The sequence below is a fragment of the Apteryx rowi genome, unplaced genomic scaffold (assembly GCF_003343035.1).
Source record: "Apteryx rowi isolate R43461 unplaced genomic scaffold, aptRow1 scaffold_139, whole genome shotgun sequence".
NCBI lineage: Eukaryota > Metazoa > Chordata > Aves > Apterygiformes > Apterygidae > Apteryx > Apteryx rowi.
Genome location: NW_020447630.1, coordinates 702,577 through 717,587, shown reverse-complemented (window position 1 = coordinate 717,587; position 15,011 = coordinate 702,577). Strand labels below are relative to the sequence as shown.

Genomic DNA, 15,011 nt, shown 5'->3' with positions numbered 1-15,011 from the left:
GATTCCTTTCTATTCATTGAAAGCATTTAGTATTCATACTTACCGTTAACAGTGCCGATGCCTTGGAGGTGTCTATTTTACAGGTTATCAGCTATCTATTTTAAATTTAAATGTAAATTATCTATTTTAAATTCTCATCATACATATCAGACCTCCAGTATGAGAAGCCTTCTGCATTCAAAGCCAAGAAAGGGGAGTCTGAATCCATGAAAGTCCTCCAGTAAGCAACCTGGCACCCTAAAATGACACCAGTGAGTCAGGCTACAGCAGTCTATTCACGCCCAGTGCTGCTATAAGCATCCCAGGTCCTGGTAAAATGCAAATCCAATAAGACCCAGGTTATTGTTAAGCAAAGAGTTTGCAATGAGCACTAACTGATTTAACCTTTTCCTACTCTGTTAGAAGGCTGATTTCTACAATATCTTTCATATTTCAAAATTCTCTAAGCATTCCACCCCCATCCAAGGCTGATTGCAAATACCTCAAACACAGGGTAACTGAGCAGGGGTTAGACAATTAAGTCACTTAATATTGTGACCCTTACTCTTTTGGGCAGATAATCATCCTGAAGAAGCCTGTAGCTTTCAGGGGGCAGCTACAGGAATCTTAAAACATGTAGAAAGATTAAGAGATTTCAGAAAAGTTCATTCTTGCAGGAAGCAATACTCCCTCCTGCTATTACCTTACCTTTCTCTTATCTCTGCTAAATAAGCACTACAATTTCATTCCCAGGGCCAGGCTCAGAAGGCTGTGCACTCAGTGCCAGAGGCCGTGCTGTACAGACTAGTGATGGCAACTGAAGCATCAATATCTTCATTGCACTGTGCTGTGACCTGCGGACACCTCCTAAGGCTTGTTGCTTTTATTTCCTTCTTCAGAACTGTACAGGCAAAGGGATGAGATGGTAGGCAGTGAGACAACCCAAGCAAGGAAGAAATGCCTTCTTCCTTTGCTCCAAAGTGATGGACTGACATCTGTGGAACAGCCTTTTCAAAGCAGGACAACAGGCCAATATTAAGCAGACTTGCGCAATTGGACTACTAGGTTATACCAATTTTACGAATGCCACTGCGTAACTTGATTTTAGATCTGGACAGCAGTCAGGGACACCTTAAGGCCAGAGAGGTCCTAAGCCAACAACACAACAAAATCAACAGCATATTTTTTAAAACAAAATAAAAGATGTAAATGAGCTTAAAAGATCAAAGAGTTTGGCTATATGTGTGTATTATATAAAACAACTGGAATGCTTTATACACAGCCAGTATTTTTTTTCCTTGAGAATAATTATGAAGGATTTGAGATGCCTAATTCTGCTTCCAAGTCATATCAGGCACTACACTGTACTGCAAGCACCAATGAACTTGCATTTCCTGTTAAACGTTTTGAGGCTCTCAGAGTTTAACTGCTGAACTCTGAGATACAGATCACAGTAACAGCAGCAGAACAGAACAAAGGGAAGTGCAACTGAAGCAGAAGCTTAAACCAAAGCAGTGAACTGCAGTTGTTGATGTCTTTTTATTAAAAGGACAGGAAAAGAACATTATAAAGGATTTAAAACATTTCTGCAGGGGGGAGTGGAGGGGAGGAAGAGAGACAACCTTTAAAAGAAATGATCCAAAGAGAAAATCTCTAATAATTTATTGACCTTCAGTTTCACATTGTGAAAAAAAAAATGCAAGTTTTACAAAACCTTAAGATGTAGTAGCAAACAAAAACACACAACACAGACATTTTACTTCTTCACTTGTACAGTTTTCTTTTAGTACGTGAACCGCATCTTCAATTGCCAGGAAAGGGAACATTATTCTGCTCTAATCACTCTTATTCAGACAGGTGTCAGACCTAGAGAAAAGGGGCTACACAATTATACCAGAAGAGGAAGGCTGTCCTTTGTTATATGTTTCTACAGCAACCAGCCTGCAAAATAAGAGGAACCTTCTCGTCTTATGCCAAGGTTTTTGTGTGCACTCCGCTGTGAATTGCATTTGTTTCAAAGTGTGGGGTGTTTTGCAGGACTGGAATGATCAAGCAGCTAGCCAGGATTCCCACATCAATTCAAAAAGCAAGAGCCCAGCGTATTCCCTGCAGAGCCAGAGGCCCACCCTGACTTCAGCTTCCTTCAGCCTACACACAGGAATTAATCGAGGACTTGAAAGCAGACCACGACTTTGGAAACAGCTGCAGAAAATTCATCCCACTTTCGGAAGTTGCATGGTGCTACAAAACAGAATTGTGTTGTAAGCTAAATAGACGCAGTGCAGCTTCACGTCTCGACTCTAATCAATTTGATGGAGAAAACAGGTCTTGAACCTATATGCCCTTATTCAAGCAAGGGGTCCCCTGGGGACCTGGTTCTTCACTTCCTTGTACCTCATGTAGTGACTAATGCCTGGGGAGAGGACAAGCAAAACACAGGAAGTCTGATTTTATGGCTCACTTTGCATTCACAGGAGTGATCCACAAGATGAAAGGCAACAGCAATTCAATCCTGTTTACTTCAACAGGACAACCTGGGCAAGTAAAGGGTTATAGAAAGAAGATCTATTCTATCTAAGGTGTTTTTGTATTGCTTAAAAGCCATATAAGAGAAAAGAACCAATTCAGAGGAGAAGGCTGTGAGTTTAAACACTTTTTAAAAAATCTGTTCTTTCAACAGATCAATTTAACCAGCAGAACTATAATTGTAACTGTTCACATCTAGCTGGGCCTTACCCTTAAAAAAAAAAAAAAAAAAAGCCATTGCCTTCGATAATTAAGCAATGTTCTCTCAGTACCTGCAGAACTCCAAACATCCTATTTCTGAAATGTAAGGGTCTATCTACTCCAAACAGCAAGTCAAATGTAAGGCAGCATAAAGAAATTTTCAGTGACCAGTGTTAATACTTTTAGATGATAAAGTTTTCACAAATACAGCTACATCACTGTCACAGAGAAAGGCAAGCATCACCAATGTGACTATTTCTGTTTTGCATGCACCCATGCAAACTCTTTACTTATACTGTGGCATACATCAACCATGGTACTGAATGCACTAGTTAAATCGGGCTCTCTAAACACTTAGGAAAAAACACAATACAATACATGCTTCGTAACAGAATCTGGCAAAGAAAGCATCTGTGAAACATAAGCTTCTGAAATCCAGAGGAAAAAGAGTAGCTTCATACCTGTCTCAAGACCAGACTGATAAAAATAAACGAATTTCTTTATAAAATTAAAGTTTGGCTTCTCAGGATTGTACCTGACACTTCTGAGCACCCAAATGTTTAAAGACATACCTGGCTATGGAAAAGAAGAGGCAGCAGAGTTTGAGGGCTATTTTTAAGGTTAAGAGTTTTGAAATTCATTTTCTATCCTCATTTTGCTAGGGCACTTGGGTCTTTGACACCTCCCACTCAGCTGCCCCTCTGAAATCCAGAGGGATGAGCCTACCCAGTCAGTGCAAAATTGCTGTTCTGCTTTTTCTTTTTTTAAGACTTCGTCACTAACCTATCTTAAATGTTTTGTTTTTATTCTTGAATCAGCCATACTCTACTCATTCAGGTCAATGTGGCTATACTGTAAGTACCCCCTATTTATTAACCCAATAAATAAATAAATAACTTTGGACAATGACTTCATCTGGGCTTGGTATCCAGAAGCTATTCCACAGTATTTGCGTTGCAATCAGGAAGCTGCACAAAGAGAGAGTTGTAAGTGATTTGGGCTATTTCCAGACTAGAAATTCAAAGGCATGACCAGCAAATGAAACGTAGCAGGGACACCATCTACAAGACACACCACATGCAACCTGGGGAGCTGGTGGCCTGAGAAAGTGACCTCCATGGCTTCTTCCTTTAGTATGTGTGTAATTTAAGATCCTACTTTGTAATCCTTCCATTTCCAACTGGGAAGCGACCCCTCCTTCCCACCTCCAACTGTTACTCAGTTTTCTTTCTTTGTGCAGCAGAGCAAGTCAGTGATCACAAAATGTGCAAAACATACAACAATTCACACAAGCCCTGACCACATGAAGACAATTGCAGGCATTGTTTCAGCATGCAAGCACTGAACAATAAATAACTGTATCTACAACAAGTAACATAACAGGAATGGGACAGTCTGAATTACTTATAAATACAGGGAGGAAAGGGAACAATAAGCATCGGGGACATCAGTTTTGTTCTCCACTGTTGCAAAAACATTTCACCACTGTGCTGTTCCTTATCAAACAGAAGGTTACTCACTGCACACAGGACAACACAACATGGGCATCTAAAAGCTGCTGTAGGCATTGCCCACAGAGAAGCTTGCTCCAGTAAGCAGAGTTCTGCAGTAATACCACTGCATCTTCATTCACAGTGACATCTCACTGCTCCAGACCTGGCCTGCTTCCCTTGCAGCTGGTGCTGGCACTTCACACCATCACACAGAGAGGTGACAGCCTTTTCAAATTTCAGACACAAACAGTGGAGTCCATGAAAATCGAGAGTTGTGTGCTGCACAGCTCAGAGAAGTTCTGTCTCTTTATTTCTCCTTTGAAGGACTGATTAATATTGGCATTAATCCACAATTACTAGCACAAGGACCAGATCATAGTTCCAGATCAGGTTCATTCATTCATATTTAAACCATGTGCTGAAGCACCAGAGACAGTTTTTTCCTCCTGTTCCTTCATGTCTAGGTTAGATAATTTACAAGGTGCAGATGATTTTCTTCAAATGCAAAAGACACTGAACGATTTTCTTCATTAAAACCGTTTCTCCAGATTTGAGGTTCCAATTTTCTTCTCCAAATAATGGAGTATAGCTAAAAGCATGGGGAGGGAAAAAAAAAGAAAAAAAAGGAAAAGGCTTCAAGGGTTTTGCTGAGACAGTATTCCATAAGGTTTTTGTTAGATGTCAAAGAAAAGCTACAGGCTAGGCTTAGGATACAATCCAGTTGATGGGTTTCCCTCCCTTCTCCCCACTCCCAGCTTAGTGCTCCTGTTTAATAGCCAACTACTGATAAATAAGCCAGCCAAGCACATAGTTACTTAGGGTCAGATTCTGCCTTTATTATGCAACTAGCCTTACCCTGCAAGCCATCCCACCGACCCCAGAAAGACTACCTGATTTTTTCTTTGGATATAAATAAAGTCATTTGGAAGCTAAATTGCATTGGCCCAATACGGCTCAGTCTGATGGACTTTGCATCCTACTACTCTATGCTTCCCAAAAATGTTAAAGGTTTGTGGAATTGTTTGGTTTAAGTGAAAATAACCTTGTATAACTTCTCTCCCATAAAAGCCCACTTGAACATACAGTGCAAAGAGTTTTTTTCTATCCCCGGATCAAGGCAAACCTGGTTGGAGTAAAGCAGAAGAGGAGGGAAGAGTGTCTCACACCACACACCAATGCCTATGTTCACCATTAAGAACTCTGAATTGAATTTTTTCACCATATAAAGAGGGGCACATTAATCCCCTTACTTAAAACTTCTCTGCTATTCATTACAGCAGAAGTCTGCCTCATTTCTTTTCACACAGCAATGCACCATGCATCAACAATTCCATCCCGAAGTCTTTTATAAAAATAGATTATTCAATGAACAATTCAGCCCTTGGACGCTGAGATTGTGCTTTCCTCTTTCATTATGAAGCTGTATTAAAATGTCAGCTTCCAAACCATCATCAGCTTATTAGAATCATTTCTGACAGCACTGCTGGAATTTTGGGGGGCAAATCCTACACCATTACAATGCAAAGGAGCTTCAGCGAACTCACAGTTCATTTGAACATACCACGAATCTTTCAAGCTGTGATGTCTAAGGACAACAGGGAACACTCACAGGAAACACAGAAGCCTGCATAACAGCCTAAAGCACCAAGTCTCTGCAGTTGTGCATTTGCGAACAGACCATCTTCATTACTTCCAAAGTTTTCTGTACTTAGTGTTGATTAGTCTTTTCTAGACATTCCTCAGGGTAGCATGTCATTTTTCCCACTGAAACGTACGTATCAACACTGAAGCCAAAACAATGTTTCCTGTCGTGGGATGAACTTGAAAAAAGTTAAAACAATTCCAAGGAGGAGGAAAAAAAAATCCCCAACCTACTCAAAAGCCCCAAGTTTGAGGAAAGGGACAAAGCAGACTAAAGTCTTCCTAAAAGCTGTCAGACTGGGGCCACACAGAGCCATGAAAACAGACGGTAATCAGAAGTAATTCCCTTTTTGTCCCTCCCACCCACTGACAAAGCAGCAGGAGTCAGTAGAAAAAACCCTACTTTCTGGATGAGCACACAGCACTGGAGAGACTTCAGCTTACGGTTGCGTTCATCCTGTTATCTAGTGTGTTAATGAAGCTAAAATAATGGCGTTTAACAAGATACTGCAAAGCAAATGAAAGCTTTTTGCACCGTTATACTCCGAGGACTATTTTTCAAAATAAAACACTCTGTCTCATGTGCTGTAAACTTTAGAACAATTCAGTCAGTCTCAGAAGAATAAGTCAATATTTTTCTTGGCACAGACCTGAGTCTGAGCATTCAATACTACTGTTCTGATAACACTGAGAACTGCTGAAAGTGAGTAATAATAGAAATTGACTGAAGATTTACAGATGTCCTTCCCAGCTAGCGAGGAAGTCATCTCAAAGAAATCAAGGCTTCTATTTGCTCTCTCTCTGTCAGGGAGACGTGATTACTCCCTAGCACTCAGGATATGGTAAGTCTCCAGGGCTTAAGGCTGAATGGATGCCACAGCCCTGCTTTCACAAGAGTAAGTCTGGGAAAAACAAAACAAAAAGAAAGGAGAGATGCAATGTCTCAGATGGTTATTCAGCTTGAAGAGAAAGCTAAAGGCACACCACAGTCCAATTTCACATTAGATTTCTACTCTGATCAGTTACTTTGCACGGGCCCAATCTTGTATTCCTTACTGCATCAAAACTCCCAATCAGCTGAAAGTCAGATTATAAAATGAATCCCCGGTTCACCACAGAGAGTAATTTCACAACTACTACTAAATATCTAGGTATATACTTATACCTACACTGCTTCAAATACATTTGGGTTTCATATTTTTACTGCAAGAGTTAGCACATGTCTCCACTGATAAAGATACTCAGGAGAAAATAGGATCTGTCCCAAAAAGAAGAGCCTAGGGAGTCTTTAAACACAAGCTGCTCTTACTTTTTTTCCAGAGGAGTTACATCRGTCTGAATTTCTAGGTAACTTAGATGCAAATGCAGAGCTCATCTAATTACTTCAACTGCATTTATTTGCCTTGTTCCTTCTAACCTGCCTGGATTCATGGTTACATTACACATTGTTCAAATAAAAAAAAGAATTACTACTCACAGGGTATGGATTATTTAGGATTAAGCATGCCGCTACATTTGTTTGGTTGGCTAGTTGTAACTATGATTCTGTACTGAAGTCTGAAGTGGATTGGGGTGGGGGAAGAATACAACACCGAAGGAAGTTTGCCAGATTTGTTGCAAAATAACTAGATTAATAGCTCTGGAAAATGTCAATGACTTATTTTAAGTGATGTAATTCTGGAAAAGTTGAAAAATTATGAAAAATTAGAAATAGCTGAAACAATGGTTAGTAGTCTAGCATGACAAAACAGATTTGAAAAATATTGACAATACTTGTAGATGCCCAGCTTTTTCAGTGTTTCTTCATTAACTTTTTCTCCACTACTCCTAAAAATGAGGAATGCACAACAACAAAAAAGCAAGACCAAATTCAGACATGCTTGTGAGGAGATACAATGCTGAAGTTGCATTTGGTGAGAGCTTGGCCCATTATGTATAATTAAATTGTTTTGGAACAGTGCATGCTACAGACTGCGTAATTATGTCAGCCAGCAATATTAATTGTATGTCTTCCTGACACTGTATCTAGTCCGACATATATGACCATAACTATTTTGAAGCATGTCAGTGGGCCAAATTCAACCTTAGTCGAGGCAGGTGCAACCCTTGCCATCTGGGTGAGATGGCAAATTAGGCCTGAGGTGCTTGCAAACACCTTTCATGGATGGAAAACAGCAACTTTCCCCTAAGGCTGTCTGCCTGGAAATTCAAGTGAATTCACTATCAGGCTTCAAGTTGGAATTTACAATATCATTTTTGGGCACTGATACTGCATATACAGAGTGACCTGTATATACAGAGTGACCTGTCCTGCACAATCAGGAAAATAGCATCCAACCCTGTTTAGAACGCGTGTAGTATTTAAGCGCAGAGCAGGAATCGGTTTCCTACAGCTTAACTGTATTTCCCACAAGTATAGGGCCTAGCAAAAAGGGCATTTTCAACATCTCAATCACACAGCAAAAGGGCCCATAACGTGAATTTCACACAGGAAGTGTGGCAAACTAGTTTCAGCTTCTGGCTCTGTCACAGATTTGATGTCTGACTTGCAATAGCCGCTGAATATATGCGCCTCAGTCATTTCAGCTGTAAAATTGGATTGAATATACTCACCCTCTCTGAGAGCGGCTGCTGGAAAGCATTGTGAAAAGCACTATTACAGTAGAATTCAAAAGTGCTATTTCTTACCTGATAATTTGTAATTGCAACATACACACAATTATGAGGGGAGGTGCTTCCATGTGCTGACAAATGCCGTTGGAATTAATGAATAGGGCACAGTTGTTACGCTGTTCCATACATCTAACGTGGGATCATAACAGTCTAACGTTTTGCATCTCTGAATGCCAAAGTAGCCTCCAACAACATACAATTTGTTTCCAGATGCCACTGCATGGCAGCTCATTCGCTTAGCTGTCACATCTCCCACCTTAGTCCACTGGTATGTCTCACTGTTGAATTTATAAGCAGAGCACGCAGAGAATTCAGTATCTCCACCCATAATAAAAATCTGGTTACCCAGAACAGCTGCAGCCGTGTAGCGCCAGGGCTGGGGGCAGGTGGCTGGTACTGTCCATCTGTTTTCACACTGATCGTAACATTGAACTTTGGGCAGCTTGTCATGGCTAACACTGGTACCCCCAAAAGCAAATAGCTTAAGCTTTGCACTGACTACAGCTGCATTGCTTACTCCCTCTCGGAGTGGGGCAACCATGGTCCATTTATTGGTCACAGGGTCATATTGTTCTACTTGCTTTAAGGATACTGATGGTGAAGCTGGAAGGCAACCAGTTGCCGCGGTGTGTCCTCCTACTACATACAAACAGTGCTTGAGTTCAGCAGAGCCATGCCCAAACCTAGCTACCAGCATGGGAGCAGCCTTTGACCACTCCTCGTGAAGAGTGTCATACACCCATACATCTTTGGAGACTCCATTTTCTGATCCCCGTCCTCCCGTGATATACACTTTGCAGCCTATGGCACAAGCGCTGAACTCTTTCCGTGGACTTGGGATGTCAGCCTTCGGAATGATCTCCTTTGCCTTTTGGTCCACCAGGTACAGCTTGTCACACATAAAGGTTTGGCCACCCAAAAGAAAGAGCGAATGGCCAGTTTTACGGGGTCTGGCACACAAACTAGTGACCACTCCATCATTCTGTAAGATCTTTAACTTGCATCTTATTGACTCTTCTACAATCTCTTTGCTTTTCCTTTGCTTGGTGATAAGTTCTTCCATTGCTACATTCTCCATAAGGTATATGGCTGGCAAGAGAGCCAGTCTGACCGTCTGCAATAGCTCAGGCAGATAACAGTGACGCTTACTCAGGTCATAGTTGACCCAGTTGATAGCTGACTCATACACCAGCCTTTCATCTTCAGTTTCTAATTCTTCACTGGAAAGGAGCTGCACTACCATGTCTTTTGGCAGCTGGAGGAAGTCTTCACTTTTACTGATGCTCTGGAAGTTGCTAAGGCACATCCTCCAAGAGAGTTCGTAAAGCTTGGTGCACTGGTGAGCATCTGACAGCAGCAGCATGCCGAGACAGTTTGTGGGATGAAGGTTTTTCTCTAGAAATTCTGCACAAGCATCCCGAATGTCCTGGAACTCTAGCATGTCGCCAGCCTCCAGCAGTGACTCCGCATTCTCCTCGTTGATGATAACCCTGGAGGAATATGCGTAGTCCAGAAGAAGCTCTAAGACTTCCGGGTGAATGGAATTATGGAAGTTGACTTCACTATCCTGGCTCTCTTTCAGTCCTCCACTGAACATTGCTTCAAAATAGCGGCTACAAGCAGCTAGAACAGCTCTGTGGCAGGGGAATGACCTGTTCCCAGCATGGAGAAGCACATCTGTAAAGAGACGCTGTTGACGCAGAAGGTTCAGGTGAGTAAGGACACTGTCAGCATAGGATGATTTGTGGAATAAATATATGTTTATGGAGCCAGTACTGGCCCTAGATTTGCGATTCTCATGCATGCTGACTGACATTTTCTTCCACACCTATAAACAAAGAAAAATGTAGTAAGATTAATGAGACAGCTACACTTTTTGTTATGTAAAAGTAATAATGAACATAGCTGTTTTCCACTGGAAGAAGAAGAAGAAGAGGAAAAAAAAAACAAACAACCCCCCCCCACAAAGCCTTAAGTTAAAGATGAGTGGACAAAGAATTGCCTCTACCTTTGGCATGTGTTTATTTTTATGTAAGATGACTCTCCTAAGTGACATACTCTAAATTTGTTGCCCAAGAGCAGGTTTATCTTGGGAAACCTGATTTCCAACTTTCATAACAGTATAGTAAGCAAGTAAGTTGGAGGGGAAAGGAAAAGAACCAGAAATGATTTTCTCACCCTTCCCCAATCTAGTCCAGCTGATTCATTACATATGTACACATGCATATGCTTGAAACATTCTCCTGTACTGAATCATAGCAGGAAGAGCTACCAGACAGAATACCTAAGGAATGTCAAAAGCTGCATGGGGAACAAAAACCTACTAATCCCATTAGGAAGCTTCTCTTTGGTATAATGATTCCATATGCAACATCAGAGAAAGAAAAAGGGAATCTTAAAATGAAAGCCTAGCAAGCATCATAATTTTAGTTGCCAAACTTTTAAAAAAATACTATGGCTAAATTGTAGAGATTATATCTTGATCTTTGCCAGCAGCTGCCTGCTATAGAGTGATACAGAACATACACAGAGTCAGCAGGAAGATGTGTTTTGAGTATCAGCTGAAGTCACCAAAACATTACTATTCTGAAGCCACCTTAGGAGTCAGGACTCAGAGCACAAGCCACGAGCAGCTACTGGTTACTTTGGGGGTCTGGAGAGGTAAAACACAAGACATCCCACACTGCTACCCTACTCCTCTCAAACACAATGCTGCTCAGCCCCTGTTTGGAGGTGAATGTTACCATTTTCTGCCATGATAGGCAGGTCTATGTACCATTACAAGAGCAAGTTTTCAGTGATAATTAAGAGTTAAGCCAAGACAGCATGGAACACTGGGAAAGGGAGGAATACTGGCAACCACATAAAGCTAATGGCCAAAAAGCCACAGTGCAAGTAAGAGGAGACGAAGCATACAGAGCTAGTGCAACCTATGGCTGTGACCGCTGCTTTAATAATCTCACTTATCTTTTCCCAGACTGCAGAGGAAACTTGGAGAAAGGAAAGAACCGAGCTTTCCTAATTACGATGATATGCTCTTGCCCAGAGTCCCTTCTATGGTACCTTCAAATAAGGAACATGGTAAGAGTCTACTTGGGAAGCTCCCAATTCTCAAACTCAGCGCATGTCCTGGGGCCATTCGTGGTGGTTTTTAATGCGGATATATTTCCCTCTCTCACAGACTCAAACATATTCATATTTTTGAGCATATTTAAGCAATATAGTACTGTCCAAATCTTCCCACATTTCACACCATTCATAAGAAAACAGTATCACCTGACCTCAAACAAGATGACCCAAGAGCATAAAGAGCCTCAAAAAAGTGCATCATTATTAATTTTTTTTAAATAAATAAATTTACTTTCCTAGATTCACATGACCAGAATCCATAACAAAAATCAAAAATCTATACAGATTAGTTTGAACAATGGACTCCATTTCAGAATATCCTGTGTATATATGGAATATACACATACTCCTCCAACAACTGCAGTTTGACTGCAGCATAGCCAGTACCATCCTCCTGGCTAGCTGTGATAATGTACAGAATAACTGGCTTGTTGCATGTAACAGCAAGTCTGTGATATACCTTTCACTTGAGTCATGGGGGGGGACCGCACCACACACTCTGCCACCTTGCCACAAAACTACTATAACCCATCTCCTCTACTGTGGAAAATGGTGTGTCTTACTGAGACTGAAAGGAAGGAGCAACACAGTTCAGAATACTGTGCTCAATCCAAAGTTTTCTGAAACAGAGAGGAAACCTTCCCATCAAGGCCACAAGGCAGCATATCTGGCTCACTCCACTATGCCACAGTCTGGAAAGCTATTTTAAACAATGCTCTCTAGACCAACCTATTAAATGCACTAACACTAATCACAGAAGAACTTAAGGAGGCTGGAATGTCTTCATAACACAAGTTACATGGAAAATACAGTTGCATTAAAGGCAATTTCATTAACTGTTAAATAGTAAAGGTTCAGATGGCATTCAAGGATCCCAAACACTAATCTCAGACTAAAATTACCCACTTAATCTTTAGCCAGAAAGATTATACTGACCATAAACTCTCAGGTTCAGACCTGCTGGAACTAAAAGATTACAGAAAGGGTCACGACTTCAGATATTAGTACATGAACAGTTTGGGGGCACAGATGGGAAGATGAACCCTTCACTGGCAAAGCATCTCCCCACAAGTTTTTAAAACTTCTCCAGGCATTTTATCATTTTAAATGCTATTACAACACAATACACAGCATTCACTGGATCTCCACAGACTGGCTTTCCTCAGGCTGAGGACCTAATTCTGCAGGATTCCAACTGCATTGCCAGGAGAGGGGTGGGCGCTATGCACCTATTGACTAGAGGCAATGAAATCACCAGGATCTGAAGATGCTCATTGCCCCCCACCCTCCATCCCAGTTAGGTGAAAGTGTAGACACCCCAATCTAGTCATGTCAGGGTCTCTATGGAAACACAGTTCCTCTCCTTACACCCACATCTTGCAGGAATTCAGAGCACACTGAGAACTTTCTTTTTTATGACGCACATAGGGTTCTGAAATAGGGCAGGAGAGTTCATGTCAAAGACTGCAAACACAGGAGTTCAGATCTTTTGTGGGGCTGTGTACTCCTGTAAGCACCCCTCGCAAAGCATCTTTCTGAATGAAGCCATAATCACAACAAAATAGAAGCAAACTTAAACAAACACCACCACACCACACACCACCCTGCAATAACGCATATACTGGAGGCTAGTGAGCTACAGAACACATGCAGAGGGGAGGGAACAGATCACTGCATGTGGCCCAAGCCCACCCATAGCCATAGTAGCAAACACCGCTGTACAAATTGGTAAGATCCACTCTGGAGCAGCTACTGAATAAAGCACTCAGGTTCACCTCACTTACATAGAGGACTTGGCCTTTCAGGGAGCAATGCCATTTCTTATGAACTGCTTGCAGATTTCATATATGCTGGTCTTGAACTGTTCCAAGAACAGTGTCTGTATCATCACAATGTCCTCTGTTGAGAAGAATTCGAGGCATGCCAATTCACATTTAAGATAAGCTAACGTATTTCCCCAAACAGAACAAAGATACATATCTGTACATATCTTCTTCCTCTCCACTGTGGTTGTTAAGATGACTTCACACATGGAATAGTTAAACACCCTTAAAAGCAATTATTATAATTTACTAACAAGCAGTGTTTCTGTGAACATGCCCTTTTGCAGTTTCTGTCAATTAGCTCAGTCCAGAATCATACAAGAATATTAAAATGCATGAATGACATCTCTGATTTCTCTGTTTGGTGTTGGAAATTATGCAAGCCTCAAATACTTCAGTGGATGTAATTTACACAGTCAGTGAGCAAATGTTCACCTTGAATAAAATGAGTCAACTCCCTTCAGGCAATTTTTCCTTAGAAATAATAATATTTGTATGTAAAAGATAAGAAGCGGTCAGTAAATTACAGATACAGATTTTATCTAGGAACAGAGGTTGAACCAAGACTTTGATTTATAATTATACTTCAACAAGCTACTTGTCACAGCAGCCCAGTAGTAAACACTACTTAAGACTAAACAACAGCCTCCCTGCCCTACTTCCTAACAGCTTTGCAGCATGCAGGTCTCAGCCTAAATCAAACGAAAAATTAAGTATTTTCAAATTACCAGCCCATCCATGATATAGGTTCATTTTAATAGGACTTTGTAATTACATGGGGGCTTGGGTTTTTTTTTTTTCTTCTCTTCTCTCATTTATAATCAGTGAAACTGCTGAAGGAAAGGAAATCTGCTTGCTAAATATTCCACCTATTTATCTGACACGGCTTTCCGTTGCTAAATCTGCAGCAATACTGTCATTTTTGCAGAGCCAAACCCGGATCCTACCTACACTCCTCCAGCAGCACAGCGTCAGTGGCTTCCTGGGACCTGCTGCGAGATGGAAAGCAAAGCAGGCTGTTCCTGCATTACTGCTCACCACACGCAGACAAAGAAACCCAACTCTAAATTCCCTCTAGTTCAGTACATCATAACACCCAAACAGTTCCCAGCATCTTGAAAACAAACTTCCTGGTTTTCTTCCCAACCTGGCGAAGACACAGTATGATGAATTAAAACACATTTGCTTTTCCGTGTAGAGCAATAACCACGTGCAAAACTTTCTGCAGCAGAGCAGGGAGGGCAGCGGCGCAGGCAGCTCCGGGAGCAGCGAGGCGCTCGGTCATTTCCATGCCCTGCCTCGGCCCCGCTGCRGGATCCCCGCGCTCCCGCCGAGGAAGCCGGAGGCCACCGGCGAGGCTAGCCGGCACTCCCGCGGACAGCCGCGCACCGGAGACACTGAGCAGCCAGTGCAGCTGACTGCCGCCGGCCGCCTGGGTGCCCGCTGCGAGCAGCGGCGACCATGGTCCCCGGCGAGAGCGAGCGCCGTTCCGCGGGGGACGGGCTCCGGCCGTGCCGGGGAGCGGCGGGCAGCGCGGCTCCAGCTG

General features: G+C 41.9%; 1 protein-coding gene across 1 annotated transcript; it reads right to left on the bottom strand.

The window, feature by feature from the left end:
- Positions 1-1,586: 1,586 nt before the first annotated feature.
- Positions 1,587-10,335, bottom strand: ENC1 (ectodermal-neural cortex 1). Its single transcript, XM_026057411.1, has 2 exons — positions 8,529-10,335; positions 1,587-4,788 (listed from the first exon to the last, which is right to left on the bottom strand). The coding sequence occupies exon 1, from the start codon at positions 10,327-10,329 to the stop codon at positions 8,560-8,562; it is 1,770 nt and encodes a 589-aa protein (XP_025913196.1). The 5' UTR covers positions 10,330-10,335; the 3' UTR covers positions 1,587-4,788; positions 8,529-8,559.
- Between the last annotated feature and the right edge of the window lie 4,676 nt (positions 10,336-15,011).